The 17,569-nt window shown below is 38.8% G+C and overlaps 1 protein-coding gene across 1 annotated transcript in view; it reads left to right on the top strand.

Moving 5' to 3' along the window:
* LRP1B (LDL receptor related protein 1B) overlaps positions 1–17,569 on the top strand; it is a 1,279,381-nt gene that overhangs the window by 1,162,635 nt on the left and 99,177 nt on the right. Inside the window, exons 74-76 of the mRNA XM_026647738.1 lie at positions 1,326–1,460; positions 9,715–9,834; positions 12,101–12,342. Of these exons, the coding sequence (XP_026503523.1) occupies positions 1,326–1,460; positions 9,715–9,834; positions 12,101–12,342 (497 nt within the window). The remainder of the gene's footprint in view (positions 1–1,325; positions 1,461–9,714; positions 9,835–12,100; positions 12,343–17,569) is intronic.

Below are 17,569 nucleotides of genomic sequence, written 5' to 3'. Positions count from 1 at the left end.
TTGGGAGTGAACTACATCCACCCTGATTGAATTGGCCCTGTCAACACTGGTTCTCCACTTGCGAAGGAACTCCCTGCTCTCCATGTGTCAGTATATAATGCCTGCATCTGTAACTTTCACTCTATGCATCCGAAGAAGTGAGGTTTTTACCCTCGAAAGAGTACAGTGAAATCCAGATATATCATAGCCAAATAGATAAAGTTCATTATCCAGGAGTTTTACAAAGCTACAGCGTTTCCTGTCCACTGAAACTTAGTGCCCACTCTACTATAACCATGTCCATCTCCTTAGCCAGAGAGGGGGTGTACCAATGGACAAGTTTTGCAAAGATGCATCATGGAAATACCAAGAGATACATAACTAATGTGCTAGTGGATGCTGCAATAATTCTTTTTGAGCTTGTTCTTATGCGGTGTAGCTTCCATAATAATAAAAAAATGAGATATACATAAAGATGTGTACCACTATTTTATGGTTTTGGTATCATTTTAGCCATAGTGAAATAAAAGTATTTGTTATACAGTGATCTTAAAATTCATTTTGCTCTGCAGAATATGAGTGTGTGTTTCTTTTTTAACAGGAACTTAGTGTTAGAGTTCCCCACAGAACGGGAGGAAGTTTAAGGTTCTTACATGTTAGTTGTATGGCTGGATTGTATCATATGTAGTTGAACAAATGCATATAATCAGTAAAATACCCACTGCTAAAATACAAATGGATATTTACTAGAGTTGAGTGACGAAAAATGAATAATTTATCTGACAAACTAAGCTTCTTCTTTTGCATGTGGAATATCCACAGCCAGCTTGCAATTTCCTATATTTGTTTGTTATTCAGAGATGTTTGAGAGGATTTTTGTATGTGTGATTGTGGTTTTTAAAAATGTTTTGGTGTGATCACAAATGTAGTTATCTGCAAATATCTCATAATCTATCAGTATTGATTAGTTGGGTAGGGCAGATAAAAAATATGGTATTGTTTCTGTTCCCTAATTGGATGAGAGTTCAGGCACTTCATATATGGACAGGCATATGTGAGAAATTAACAGTCCGTTTCCACAAACACCTTGTTGAAATATTTTTGCCAGTAATAATCAGTTGCACAAATGTTTGTTGAAATTAAACATAGAAGTATTGTGAGCATGACTGAAGTGAATTTAAAATTTCAGAAATCTTTTGTTGTATTCAAGCAGCTTTAGTAGTTACAGTCAAATTTGTTTAATTAAATAGAATGTATTATAAAAAATAAGAGAGAAATTCTAACAATTAATTATTTTACCATTTATAGATATTCCATGTTACCAATTTAAAAATCTGTTCCCATAGGTCCCACTGAATATACCTGTGAAGCTGATGTGAATCCTTGTGGAGATGATGCATACTGTAATCAAACAAAATCATTCGTTTTCTGTCGGTGTAAGCCTGGATTTCAGAGGAACAGAAGGAATAGGCAGTGTGAAGGTAAAGTATATTTCCTTTGCAGCTTTTTTTAAAGCTTTGTATTGTAATTCTTCTACATCCTTTAACTAAATAAATTAAATGATTGCTTTTAGAGTCATAGAGTTTAAGGCCAGAAGGCACCACCAGATCATTTAGTCTGACTTCCTGAATATCACAGGCCACCAACACCATGCAGCACCCACACTCTAAAACCAACAACTGAAATTAGGACAAAGTCTTACAGCCCAACTAAACTATTATGTGCCAGAGACAAAGAATAGAATGGACTGAGATGTACCAGTGCCCATGGCCGCACCAATGGCAGAGAAATGATTCTGAGATATACCCAGGTAATCCTGTCAAATGGCCTGCACCCACATGCTGCAGAAGAAGGCGAAAAACCTTGAGGAAAATTCCTTCCTGACCCTACAGGTGTTGATCAGTTAGATCCTGAGCATGTGCGCAAGAACTTGCCAGCCACATATCGAGAGAGAGAATGCTCAATGCCACCTCAGAGCCTTGGCCTACACCATCCTATGTCCCATCTCCAGCTGTGGCCTTCACTGATGCTTCAGAGGAAAGAGATAAAAATAAACAAAATTCCAGAGCCCTGCAGGTGGCTGACTGAAACCCTGAAGCATAAGAAACAAACTGGAAGTGAGCCCAGGGCTGCTGAGCCCTGCCCCCTACCATCACAAACAATCAGATCATAGAATTGCACTAATAAATTTGTACAGCTAATAAAAATCATGTGTACTTATGGGATGTCATTTTACATCTGAGAGTAATTGGACTGTGAAACTAACCACACATGATATACTTATAATATGGAATACTACTGCTAGAAATTTGGTTGGTTTTATTCTGGCTCTAGTTTAGCAATGCAAACTAAGAATTAATGTCACAGGAACTGTCAGAGAATTAGTTTCATTCAGTTAGAAGGTATAGCCTTACTGACATCCTCTTGAGTTTATAGGACTCTTTTTTAAAGAGTACTGTAAAATGAACTTTTGATACTTCTGAAAAACATGATATGCTCCATTATGCTTTTTCAGGCCTTCCTTCAACAATGCTAAAGTGTGCTCTTCATTGAGGTGGCCTCTGCATATTCATTCTTGGGAGGTTGTGTCACTGAACTTTAGGAACATTTTCTGCAAGCAGAACCTTGTGTGGCTCTGCACATTCATAGCTGGGGTTATAAAAGAACCCAATCACCTCAGTGTAGAGCCAACCACCTCAGTTCTTGCCATTATGTAGCCAAATGCTGATACAGTGACTCTTTCTCTGTGACCAGAGTGATTTTTTTCCAGGAGGATTAATCCAAAATTTATTTAATTTCTGGTGTATTTTAGGTAATTTGCACCATTACATATTCAGGTTTTTATTCTGCCCTTGGGTCACAGGAGCCTTGGGACAAGGATGGTCACCCCACCAAAAACTCAAATGAGAAAAAGGGATTCAAGTGCTGCATACTTTGCCCATCCATGGTCTTGGAGGCAGACATACATAATTGCTTTTCACTCTGCACGAAGCCCATTCCCTAGATGGTTGCTTTGTTTATAAGGCCTTCATACTTCAACCTTTTAGAAAATGCAGAGTCCCCGTGCCTTCGACACAGGGCCGGCTCCAGGGTTTTTGCCGCCCCAAGCGGCGCAAAAAAAAAAAAAAAAGCCGCAATCGCGATCTGCGGTGGCAATTCGGCGGGAGGTCCTTCACTCCGAGCGGGAGTGAGGGACCGTCCGCCGAATTGCCGCTGAATAGCTGGATGTGCCACCCCTCTCTGGAGTGGCCGTCTGAAGCACCTGCTTGGCAAGCTGGTGCCTGGAGCCAGCCCTGCTTCGACACAGAGGAGGCCTTATGATTGCAGTCCCTGGATCTAATGTTGGATCAGCTGTGAAATCACAGAATAAGCCATGTTTGGCCTCAAAGTTAGGCATTTCATAGAATCACAGAAGTGTAGGACTGGAATGGACCTCAATAGATCATCTAGTCCAATCGCCTGCACTCAAGGTAGGAGTACATAATAACAAGACCGGACCCGTTCTTAAAAACCACCAATGACTGAGATACCATACCCTCCCTAGTCAATATGTTCCAGTGCTTAACTACCTTGACAGTTAGGAAGTATTTCCTAATGTCCAACGTAAACCTCCCTTGCTGCAATTCAAGCCCACTGTTTCTTGTCCTATCCTCAGAGTTTAATGAGAACAATTTTTCTCCCTCCTCCTTGTAACAACCTTTTGTGTACTTGAAAACTGTTATCATGTCCCCTCTCAGTCTTCTCTTCTCCAGATTAAACAAACCCAGCTTTTTCAGTCTTTCCTCATAGGTCATGGTTTTTAGACCTTTAATCATTTTTGTTTAATCATTTAATCATTTTTGTTGCTCTCCTCTGGACTTTCTCCATTTTGTTCACATCTTTCCTGAAATGTGTCACCCAGAACTGGATAGAATACTCTAGTTGAGGCCTAATCAGTGTGGAGTAGAGTAGAAGAATGACTTCTTATGTCTCACTGACACTCCTGCTAATACATCCCAGAATTATGTTTGCTTTTTTGGAAACAATGTTATATTGTTGACTCATATTTAGTTTGTGATCAACCATATCCCCATATTTCTTTCTGCAGTACTCCTTCTAGGCAGTCTTTTCCCATTTTATATGTGTGAAATTGATTTTTACTTCCTAAATAGAATATTTTGCATTTGTCCTTGTTGAATTTCATCCTATTTACTTCAGACCATTTCTCCAGTTTGTCCTGGTCATTTTGAATTTTAAGCCTCTCCTCCAAAGCCCTGGCCAACCCTCTGTGTTTGGTCTCATCCACAAACTTTGTAAGTGTAATCTTTATGCCATTATTTAAATTATTGATGAAGATATTGAACAGAACTGGACCCAGTACCAGTCCCTGAGGGACTCCAATAAATATGCCCATCCAGCTTGACTGTAAATCACTGATAACAACTCTCTGGGAATGGTTTTCGAACCAGTTATGCACCCGCCTCATAGTAGCGCCATCTTGATTTTATTTCCCTAGTTCGTTTATGAGAAGGTCATGTGAGACTGTATCAAAAGCCTTACTAAAGTCAAAATTCCAAATCTACTGCTTCCCCTCATCCACAAGGCTTGTTACCCTATCAAAGAAAGCGATTAGGTTGGTTTGACACAATTTGTTCTTGAAAAATCCATGCTGACTGTTACTTATCACCATATTATCTTTTAACTATTGGCAAATTGATTGCTTGATTATTTGCTCCATTATATTTTTGGGTACTGAAATTAAGCTGACTGGTCTGTAATTCCCTGAATTGTCCTTATTCCCCTTTTTATAGATTGCTACTATATTTGCCCTCTTCCAGTCCTCTGTAATCTCTCCCCTCTTCCATGAGTTTTTGAAGATAATCGCTAATGGCTCAGATATATCCTCAGTCAACTCCTTGAGTATTTTAGGATGTATTTCATCAGGCCCTGGTGACTTAAAGACATGTCACTTGTTTAAGTAATTTTTAAATTGTTCTCTCCCTATTTTAGCCTCAGATCCTGCCTCGTTTTCACGGGTGTTAACTATATTAGATATCTGATCGCTACTAGCCTTTTTGGTGAAAACTGATCATGGCCATCGTGACACCACAAAAAGTTGTTGTCAGACAGAATAGGATCTAAGGCTGTAGTATCTATGTTTTCAATGAGCACTAAGGTTACATAACTATCAAGAAGATCACTCTGAGAAGTGAGCCCTCCAGTGGGAAATTTCTGCAATGCCAAAGCCAAATTTGACTTCTGCATAATCCATCTGTACTGGGAGCTCAACAAGTAGCTATGAAATCTATTACGAAGGCATGCTGGTGTTATATCAGCATAAGAGGTGGCCTCAGCATCACAAAGATTTATTCCATTTTAACATGCCAGAACAGGGACTACCCTTAATGCCTATGAACCTGCTACCTTCTTTCTTGATCAGTGTGGACAACACCTGTCACGCAGGCCCATCACCTGGGCATCCTCTTTGACTCAGGCTTCTTTCTAGGTTCTCACATACAGGCTATAGCTATATATTGTGTTGGGTTTTTTTGCATAACATCTCTAAGATACGCCCTTTCCTATCTATAGACACAGAACTGTACCTCTCATCCAAGTTCTCAACATCTCATGTCTCGATTACCATAACAACATTCTCTCTGGCTTTAACAAATGCAAACTTACTTCACCCATATCCATTCAGAATGCTGCTGCAAGGGTCATTTTCCTATTGCATCACTTTGACCATATCACCCCTCTTTTTATATCACTCCACTGGCTCCCTCTTCTCTTTTGTATCAAACAAGAGTTGCTTATCTTCACTTTCAAGACCCTTCACAGTCAGTCTGCATTCTATCTATCATCTCTCATTTGCTGTTGAGCTGCTAGTGCTCACTTCTGATCAGCTGATGATGTTGGTCTCCATGGCCCCCTTGTTAAATTTAAAAAACCAACACCTTTGTGTTTTATCCCATGCTCCCTCTCATGTTTGGGAGGCACTCCCCATAAATATCCACAAAGCCACCTCATTATCCACATGCAAATCCTTCCTCAAAACTTTACTTTGCCGTGATGCTTATTAAAAACGTGACTATGTTTACGCTGCTGGTGTGCAGAGACCACTGCCTATCATGCTGACCAATACTGTCTCGTTGTTTACTTGTACTCCCCCATCTATTTATATCCATGAGTCATCTCTTGTCTTATACTTAGACTGTAAGACCCTCTAGGGTAGGGACTGTCTTGTTGTTCTGTGTTTCTACTGCACCTATCACAATGAGGTCTTAGTCAGAACTAGGGCTCTTAGGCACTATGGTAATAAAAATAATAAATAATAGTAATAATGATATAATCAGTGTGGGGGGTCCTCTTCAGCATCATCTCCTCTCCTCAAGTGGGTCATCAATTCCAGGATCCCATTGTAACCATGCCTTTATGTGTCACAACTGAGGAGGCCAAATTCAGGTCGAACTGCTGAAAAGTAGGGCAAACCCAACCCAAAACTGGTGGTTATTCTTTTGTAAGATATACCAAAACAGCCACAAAAGTAAACTCCTGTTTCACCACACTGGCTAGCAAGAAAACATAAAGGCAGTTTCCTCAGGCATTCCAGATCTTATATCACCACCAAAACCACTGGGTTCTTCAGAGATGAGTGGATCTTTACAACCAGTCTCATCAAATAATAGGTTCTTCTGATCCCAAAGGACCAGCCACACACCCAGGTCAATATATAACTTTGATCTTACCCAAAAATCACGCTGATGCCAATCCTTTAGTATCTAAAATCTAAAGGTTTATTTATAAAAAGAAAGAAAGAAAAATGTGAGAATTAAAGGAATCAATTACAGTAATGGCAAAGTTCTTGGTTCAGGCTTGTAGCAGTGATGGAATAAACTGCTGGCTTAAGTCAAATCTCTGGAGTACATCCACAGCTTGGATGGGTCTTTTGGTCCTTTGGTCAGAGCTTCGGTTTGTAGCAAAGTTCCTCCATAGGTAAGAAGCAGGAATAAAGACAAAATGGAGGTGTTTCCAGGGCCTTTTATAGCTTTTCCAATGTGGAGGGCACTCCATTGTTCTTACTGTGGAAAATTACAGCAACAAGATGGAGTTTGGAGTCACATGGGCAAGTCACATGTTCATGCCCATTTTCCCTCAGTCATTGGAGGAAGCCATTACCTACACTCCAGACAGCACATTTACATGACCATCTACTCAGTGTAGATGGGCGTCTCCCATGGTCCATTGTCAATCAAGTGTTTCTTGATGAGCCACTTAATTTGAACAGTTCCTCCAAGATGTGCTGGCGAGCTACCTTGTGGGCGTTACCCCAGGAGCAAACATTTGAAATCCAAGTATAGAGCCAATACTTACAACTTAAAATACAAAAATGATACATGCATACAGATAGCATAATCATTACCAGCAAATCATAACTTGTTCATAGACACCTCACTCGACAACCTTTTTACAATATTTGCTGCAAATATATAACAGTGGTTGCAACAATGGTCTGTATGGTCATATTTTAATCAGATAATGTCACACCCATCCACAACTAAGTGCTTATTAGGTACTGGAAGATAAGATCCAGAATTTTCTAACCTATGCCGCTCAGGGCTCATTGGTTATTTCAGTGAGGGACAGGAAGAATTGGTCCAAATTAGGTCATACTTTCTCATTGGAAAGGATGCCAAAAATATTTGACTCCTTGGGACCACAAGAGGGCATTTGTGTGGCTCCAACAGGCATTACTTTCCAAAAAGTCCATGAAACACGGCGGTACAAGGGGATACTGTCTATATTGAGGCAGCTCTCTAAGAATTACATGTATTATGGTAAATAACCATTTGTCTGGGTATTTAAAACCAATGAAGGCATCTAAATTTTTCTTTATCAATTCACTTAGTGAGCTAATGCCTCTATATAAAGAAAGTTCATCAGGGTACAAGACTAATGCCAACACATGCAACAAATACTCCCAGAAACTGACCTGATGAGTCATCAGAATTCATACTCCTATTACAAACTTTAATCCTTTTCCCATCAGACACACAAGTGCCAGAAAACACAGATTTATACATGTGAGTTTATACATGCCTTGATGACAGAAATGTAATATAAGCTTACTCTGCTTTAGTTTTTCTTCATCTTTCATTATTTGTTTAGAGGTAATACCTTTCTTTGGACTAAACGTACAGACAAGTCATTCAGGCATAAAAATCCCTTTCCTCTCATCTCAAAATTCCTTCATTCTATACCATCCACTTCCAAGAACAGGAATTGAGGAATGCAGAAAGGGTGAAGTTGATTCTCCCCTTCTTCCCACCTCTTCATTAACTCACTCTTCCCAGTCAATTCTGTTCTATTTGTTAAGTTCATCAGTAGATGTCGCATACAACCAGTTTGGTTTTTGTTTGTTTATTTGTTTTTATTTTATCTGTCAGGCTTCTACCAGACTAATATTGCCGCTATTGTTTCTTAGGTTGTTCAAAATGAAAGATCATTGACATGTGGAAACTTCATCCATCCCGACTAAATTAGCTTTGAAAAAAGGAGCATTTTCTCAATGAGATGCATAGAGAAATTAGTTGCATACTTGTAATTAACATACAGTTCAATACAATTTAATTTTTGTGTATGGTCCTTTATATATGTCAAAAACACTTTACAGAAATAGTACATTAATAATCGTACAGAAATAATGTTGAGATTTCCAGAAAAATGGGGGAGCAGGAAAAATGTTAATGGAGTGAAAGAGTTGAGATAAATGTGACTTTTCACAAGAATGAGGACCTCAGTCATAGCTACGGGCTAAGCGAATCAAGATAAGAAGATGGGCAAGAGATAGAGGGATTTAGATGTGTGTATAATTTGCCCGAAGGTATTGTCCAAGATTAAAGCAAGCAATGAAATGTCAGAGGACCAAAGTCAGAAGTTTAAATGATTTCATAATGGAAGATGTAAACACATAATTTTAAGCTTCCAACAGGAATTTCAATAGATCCATTAAAGAAATGGAATTTAAACTACTAGATGAAGGTACTGGTGACAACAAATTGTTTTCTGAGGAGCTGAAGAAAAATAGCAATCTATAACCTTGAAAGCTGTACTGAGATCAAATAGAATAAGGGAGAGGAGTTATTAAATACCTTGAGAAGGGTGCTCTCTGCAATGTAAAGGGTGTCCAGCTAGTTTGAGAGCAGTCAAGATTGTTGTGCTGGAAGTATTACTCAGAAAAGTGAGAGAAGATCCACTTTCTCCATATCCTTTTTCAGGAGCATATTGTGAACTGTGGTAAATTGATGAGCAGTTACTTGCACAAGTATTTTGATTTACTTCAGTGGGACTACTCACAAATGTGAGTAAGAGCTTTGCAATCTAACCCAACCTTAAGGAAAGCGAAATAGGTAAGTAGGAAACTGTGAAGTGTAGGTTTTCTATGGGGTGATGATAATGACAGTTTTGAGCATGCCATACAGAGATCCCTTGGAGATGTTGATAATACTCAGACTTTTTAGTCTTCAGAATTGATTACAAGTGTTTATTAATGATAATGGAGTGATATTAGAGACAAGAGTAGGAAGGTAGGAGACAAAATAAGACTGGAGGAGAGTCTGGTGAAGAAGTGTTTTGTTCACAGTTGGAATGAAGGAATGAAGTGCTTGGAAGTTTGTGTTCAGATGAATCCTAGAACAGTGGACTGATAAATTTAATCCAAGTATGTATCATCTTATGATGAGTGTTTTCCCCCCCTAGATATCAATGAATGCATGATATTTGGCACCTGTTCACATCAATGTACTAATATTAAAGGATCATACAAATGTATATGTGAGAGAAATTATAAGGAAAAGAATAACAGCTGCATAGCAAAAGGTAAGGCTACAAAAATTATACCTAATTAATAATAATTAGTTAATTACTTACATAGTTATTTACATATTTAATGGATACTACTGTATTTTGACTTTATAATTCATGTTAAGAAAAATGAGTAGAATATTTCAAACAATGTAGATTTACTTGTGATCATCAAGAAAGCAGTCTTTCCAAGTATACATAAGCAAACTATCCCTTTGCCTGCATGTATTTTACATTTCTACCAACTACAATTTCTCCTGTTTAAATATGTCTTCCAACAAGGATAAGACACATAATATTAATATTAAAACACAAATGACTGAAAAGTTAGATAAAGATGTTATTAAATAATGTAGGTGTTGTGTTGAAGTTTGAGAGGCCTGAGAGCAGAATCAGATTTTTTTCATGGACATATTTTCTAATGTTTGGAGCAAATGACTGGGTATTTGGAGGCTTTCCCACTGGTTTGCTGAGCGATCTTGGACAAATCACCTAGGGCCCCATTACCAAAGGTATTTAGGCACCTAATTCACATAGGCACTTTTGAAAATCCCACTAGGCACCCATCAGCGTCTTTATGTACGCAGGGACTTTTTGAAATCTGACCTTAATCTCTGTGCCTCAGTATGCCAAACTGGAAGCGGGACAATAATATTTACCTACTGTAGTATAATGCTTTGAAGTAATATATAAATGCAAAGTGAATACATATGCATATATTATTATTGTTGTTGGCAAAATGCTAGTGGATAATGGACTGTGTTAAGGAATGAGTGTTGTATGCTCCTCCACATTATACAACATTTAGGGGACCAATTTTCATTGACTTAAAAGGAAAACAAGCAATAATCCACTGCCTGAGTGAAATAATTTAAATTTCTATTCTCTATTGAAATGTCATTTTTCAATTGTTGGATATATGAAAGTATGTCCACAGTACTTCCATAGTAGTTCCTAACAATCCTACAATGGAGGTGAGGTTATAGTGTATTGTGGGTGGCAACTGTCAACACCATATGAACACTGAATGCCCCATTTTTCCTAACGGTGACCTTTCACAGAAGGATGCCTCTCTTGAGTCAATATTAATTTGCTCTGCACATCATAAGAACTCTATCAGGGTTCATAATCTGCATTTGCGATTGAGGAACCAATAAGATCAAGATAAAGGATCTTGAGCACACCATGCTGCTGCCGATGGGTAGCTACTTGTAATCAAGGGTGACATAGAAGAATTTAACATTAGGCTTATAATTTAATAAATACCTTTACCTCTTGAACCTTAGTCTTCATACAAGTTTTTGGTCACACTCATTACCCTGTCTGTCTATGCACCATTCTGGCGGATGGCACAGAATAGTGTGGTATAACTGCATGGCCACTTTTTCTGTTACTATTTCCTGTGAAATAGCTCCCATTATGACATTTTTTAGCAATAGTGGGGCAGCAAATGTCATTGAATATCTTATATCCATAAGGCATGAAATCTTGGATGGTAGTTACTGTAAGTCATTTATTGTGGACAAATATGATCTAAATTTTAAAATAAAGCAAAGACCATTAGTGTGCTCTTTATATATCCAATAATGAAATATTTTTTTCCTCAAACTTCATTTATAGATTTCAGAGAATACTATTATATAGATAATATTAATGGTACCCAGGCATTTCAGATAGGTAATAACTGGGGTATTTCAGAGACCACTATGATTAAATGCTGAATTTAATGGTGAACATGGTTCATGACACCACTCCGTTTGTGTTCCTGTTGAAGTCAGTTTCAAAACTCTGTTAACTTCAATGGAAACAGGACCATTGCCCTTTCTTAATTTCTAGAGCAAGTTCAAGTAATGCATATGAAATCTTGGCATGTAAAAATTGCCTTTAATGTATGTATGTTTATTTAAAAAAAATTTAAAGTACATAATTAATATGAAAATGGGATATATGTAGTAGTGAGTATTAAAATTATATTGCTATGTTTGCACAATCTCCCCTACCATTCATATGTTGCTTGTGTTTTTAATCAATAAACTCCTTGAGGCAAGGACTGTGTATGGACATCATCTAGCACACTGCAGGCACTACCAGAGTATTACTACTTCTAATAGTGTGATAGTGTTTATAAGGGTGGGCAAATGCAAACCAAGTTCCCTTGTTAACATTAAGAAATTATACCAAATAAACCTAAAAAAAATCGATAGAAATGAAAAATATTGATTTTTACTAGGTGTTAGTTGAAATTCACTTTATTTTTGTATTTCATTATAATAATCCCCAGGCTCTGAAGATCAAGTTCTCTACATTGCTAATGACACTGATATCCTGGGTTTTATATATCCATTCAACTACAGTGATGTTCATCAACAAATTTCACATGTTGAACATAATTCAAGGATAACTGGGATGGATGTATATTATCAAGGTGATATGATTATTTGGAGTACTCAGTTTAATCCAGGAGGTATTTTCTACAAAAAGCTCCATGGCAGAGAAAGAAGACAAAGTAATAGTGGTTTGATCGTAAGTAAACCAATCTCAAAATTGCAAGATGCCAATCTTTGCTTATTTACTTATTTCTCCTTTTCAATGATATATATCCATTTTGTCTAGGTTGGAGAAAATATTAAATTTATACAGATGCATATGCTATATGAAATAACAAGTTTTACTTGATCAGGACTTTATTCAAATTACATGTGCTTCAAAATAAATAACTAGTACCTTCCTTACTTATAAACTCTATGGGACAGTAATATTCTGGAGAGGGCTTTAAAGGGTTTTCTGGCTATAATTCTGCCATGAAAATGAAGGTTGTTATGCTTTACTTGCCTGTGATTGAGATCGCCCCCTCTCTGGGTACCACTTAGTCAGACAGATGATTTACCTTGTAGATGATAAAAGTACTTGTAGAGCAAAATTCAAGTAAAGTGCATTTAATATTAGCTTGCTCCCTTAATTATAGTTATGAAACTTAATTTCAGTTAAACAGGAAAACAAACCAATTGCTTCTCTCTTCCTACATACCTTGTCTCTGCAAACACATATATTCCCCGGTACAAGCTTATTACAGGCTAATGGAGATAATTTTTGTTAAACTATTGGCAGCACATCATTGATACAGAAAGTCTGAGATCTGATGTGGATGTAACTTAATATGTGTGTGTGAGAGAGAGAGAGAGCTTTCAGTGGAAGGAAAGAAGGGAGACCTTGACATAATAAGAATTATTGAAAAAATATAAAATGACAAAAAATGGAGTAAGGCTATAAATTGGTATACTTCCAAAAATTCTGAAGGAATTTAAGAGTTGCTAACAATAATAAGCAACCTCTCATTAAAATCAGTTACTATATCTGAGAACATGTACCCACAGTAAGCCAGATCTTCAGCTGCTGTCAATCATCGTAGCTCAACCTTTAATAAAGACCTTAAGGGGCAATCCAGGAACACTGACTGAAACAATAGTTAAAAATGAGGGAGAAACCACCGCTGCTTTGTGAAGTAAAACTGTAGAACTCTAATCTCTTAGAATTCTTTGATCATTTAAACAAAGTTGTAGATAAAGGAGAACCAGGTGACATAATTTATTTAGACTTTCAAAAAGCCTTTGACAAAGCCCCACACAACAGGTTGTTAAGGAAACTAAGTAATATGAGAGGTAAAGTTCTGTCATGGATTATAAACTGGCTAAGAGACAGAAAATAAACAGTCAGACTAAATGGTCAATTTCCTTGTGCATCTTTAAGTGGCTCACCATTTAAACTTGCTAATAGGACCTTGTGGAGTTGATAAAGGATTTTACTATCACCTCTTTTAGAGCCACTCCAGATTCTTTGATCTATGTATTTCCTCTTGTCTCTTCTCAGGCTGTTTTTCACTGCTTTGTCCTTTTTTAATACAGATCTTTTTTTACTGGGTCTTTTTCTGGAGGTATTTTTGAGTAGCTAATATTTGCTTTGGTTTGTTTCCTTCTTTCACACGATTCCATATATCCTCAGTTATCCAGAATTTAGGTTTGCTTATTTGGAAACCAATTACAGTTGTTTCGGCATCTATGATACTGTCATGGAAATAGGATATGTCAATGTTATCTTGTAGCACCTGAAAACTGTTGTTCAGTTCAGTTTGAAATTGCTGCTGTAATGTCTTGTCTATTCGCCATTGGCTGTCAAATTTCTTGGTGGTTTTAGGGGTTTTGTTTTTGTTAAGTTTGATCTTCAATCTTGCCACACACAAATGTGGTACTTCTGATGTCAGCTTCCACTTATGCTATGACATTGTGGAGAGTTGATCTAAATTTCCTTCAGTACATATATGGTCACTCTGGTTCCTGATAATCCCTCTAGGAAATTCCACATTACTATTTGGATTTTTTTGTGGGGGAATAATTTTCCACCAATTACAAGCCCCAAGACCAGCACAGTTCTAGCAGTCTTTAACTGCTCTGATTTTGGGAACCAGGGCTGTGCTTATTCATTACTTTTCACTTTTGTTGTCATAGAATTTAAGGCCAGAAGTGTCCACCAGATCATCTAGTTTGAAATGCTATATATCACAGGCCAATAGTACATTTCAGCCACCCCCACACTAACCCAACAACCAGAATTAAACCAGAGTATTACCGTCCCCTGGAAACTAAACTATTCTGTGCACAGGCAGAGAACAGGAGGGACCGAGGTATTATCCCCAACCTTGGCATTGAAGTCCCCCCTTACTAAGCAGATGTAATGCTTGGGAATATTGTCAGTCAGAGGTTGTAGACAATAGAAAAACTGATCTTTGATCTCATTATTGTCTCTGTCATTTTCATGTATGGTATTTGAAACTTATCTTGGAGCAATTGTCTGTTAATTAACTTCTAGTGTATAAACTGTTTTTCTATTTGGAAGTCTTAATTAATGATACTTCCTCTGAGTGGTAATCGTTTTATTTCTCTGAATATATTCTGACGTTTTCACTTTTGAATCACTTTTTATCAGCTCCTGGCCATCGATATTCACTTAGTCCAAGGATTTCATGATTCTGTTCATTCAGTTCTTTCAGCATCTGCACCGCTTTTATTGTTGCAGCCATTGTTCTAATGTCCCATACATTCATAGTTTGTTTTTACCATTAATAAAGAATTTCTCAGAGTCATGGCTTTCCCTCAAACCCATTGTTTCTGCTGAGACAGAACCCATTGCTTTGGCCTGCTGCTTGCCAGAATGGCTGCCTTGTTGCCTTTCTATAGCTTTGCTTTCCTGTGAGGATAGGTTGTTGGCTTTAACACTCAATCTCCAACCTGGAGGACCAGTGGAATACTTTTCCTGTTGTCCTGGACCTTTGACCTATCCAGCTTGGGTAACGTAACTAGGAGTTAAAATTCCCACTGGCATAGCTCTTGGGGTTAATGGAGCACACAAGCCTTTGCACCACATCAAGATGCAGGCCCCACAGAAGGGAGGAATGGTTTGAAAAAGACAAATTTGACGCCACTCTTTAATGAAGAATAAGGGGACAATCAGTGCAATGGAGACAACACATTTAAAATGGATAGCAACCAATTGTCTGATCTGGTATGATTGTTCCTATATCACAAGTATTAAGGACTCTGTTATATTGGAATCCTGTTGCAAGACTTAGTGGATCCTTCTTATAACTTCCCTTCTAAAAAGAAGGAAGGATACTATCACATCACCATGGGATATGATTTTCATGTATTTAAAAATGAAAAGAGAACATATTCAGTATTTCATATTTATTCCTTTCTTAATGTATATCGTTATATTGCTAACTGCCTAACTGGTGTTCTCAGGCAAACAAAAAAAAAGCTTAATATTTGTAAACAGACCTAAATGTCACTTCATCCACCTCCGCAGAAATGCTGAGTTTTTTTCTTAATGTATTTTCAAGTAGTTTTTACTGGAAAGTAAAATGAATATTGATTGGACATTTTACAAAAAAAAAAAAAAAAAAAATTAGAAATGCATTAAGGACATTATCACCACTTCCGCTAAGGGTAATAATGTGACCTTTGTGCCTGTGTTTATGTAAGTGTTTCAAAATTAGGTAATTGATTACATATTCAATATTTTTATTTTATTCTGTTAATTAGTATTAATTCCTGATACTTGTGTTCACGTGATAGATATGGACTACCTGAACATGGACTCCGTAGTACCATATTCTCCTCTAGACTATAAAATCTCTTCTAGCTGTCATTTCTCGCTTACCAATCTGCAGACTCCTCTAAGTATCCTTCATCCAATTTCATTTCCCTGGCAAATGAATGTTTTTCTCTTCTTACCTTCTGAGAGGGGGAGCCAAGTTGAGTTTATCTCGGCTGTGCGTGAGGATAGTAAAGTGAAGGAGAGGTGGACGGATCCAGCTCTGCTATATGCTATGCCCCTCCTAAAAATTCAGGGAAGTTCCTCCACTGGCTTTCTAGAGGTCAGGGTCAAGCCACAATGGAAACTTGGGAGGCTAAGCTCAGTAGGTACGTTTCTGTGCAAAAGTGGCAGATATCTATGCCTAATTAATTCAGCTAAAAACAGCTCTTCAGTCTCTCAAAAAGGTTTTTATTTGGACAGTCTGGGGGAAGAAAAGGTGGGGAGGGGGTGATTGGTGAAAACTGGTAGGGTAGGAGCTCCATTCTGTGCAGGTAAGGGGACACAAGAAGAACAGTACAGCAGGGCCGCCCAGAGGATTCAGGGGGTCTGGGGTAAAGCGGGGGAGCTGCGGCCAGGGCCGGCTTTAGGCACCGCCGGGCCCGATTCGAAGGAGCTGCCGCCGAAGTCCCGCCGCTGTCTTCGGCGGCAGCTCAATCACTGCCACGGAGTCAGGACCCTCCGGCGAAATGCCGCCGAAGACAGCGGCAACGATTGAGCTGCCGCCGTCAACAGTACCGGGACTTCGGCGGCAGCTCAATCGGCTGCCGGTGCCTTCGGCGGCACTTCAGCAGAGGGACCTTCCTCCGCGGCAGCGATTGAGCTGCCGCTGAAGACAGTGCGGGGACATTGCGGGGCCCTCTTAGGGGCGCAGGGCCCGATTCCAGCCCTGGCTGCGGTGCTTGTACTCACCCGGCGGCGGTCTGGGTCTTCGGCGGCGGGGAGCCCTTCAGATGCTCTGCGTGTTCGGCAGCACTGAAGGACCCGCCGCCGAAAAGCCGCGGAAGACCCGGAATGACTGAAGGGCCCCCTGCCGCCAAAGACCCAGACCGCCGCTGGGCCAGGGTTTGCGGGGCCCCTGCGCAGCCCTGCAGTACAGAAGATCTGGCCCACTGACCCAGCATCTCTAAGACTCAGGCTTCACTTCACTGTGGATCCATGAAGGTATGGGACATAACACCTGCCTCCTCTAGACCTCTTCAAACTCCACAAGGTGAAACTTACATAGTTTTCTGAACATTCTGTCCTCTTCCTTTGGCTACTCCGCTTGGGGAGATTATATATTCTTATAATTCCACATACTTTTGATTCATTGAAGAATACTTCTGTCTTTCAGCCAATCCAAAGTTGTAAGCAATGATCCAAAATACTCTAGATTCACTCTCTGCTGATTCCATATTATGCTCCCTATTCAGTCACATCCTTACTTTCCTTGGCATTCTATCACACTATCTGTATCTGTGCTTAAAACTAAATAGACTCACCTCAACTTTGCTGATATTTTCTATTTGCTGCAGCATTTCTCTGATTCTTCCCTATGTTTGCCTTATGTGGTATACTGGAAGCCACTAGTCAAGATGCATCTTCCCAAACTGCGCTCGTC

The sequence above is a fragment of the Terrapene carolina genome, unplaced genomic scaffold (genome assembly GCF_002925995.2).
Source record: "Terrapene carolina triunguis isolate 2854851 unplaced genomic scaffold, T_m_triunguis-2.0 Scaffold62, whole genome shotgun sequence".
In the NCBI taxonomy this organism is placed as follows: domain Eukaryota; kingdom Metazoa; phylum Chordata; order Testudines; family Emydidae; genus Terrapene; species Terrapene triunguis.
This window is presented reverse-complemented; position numbering and strand designations above follow the sequence as displayed.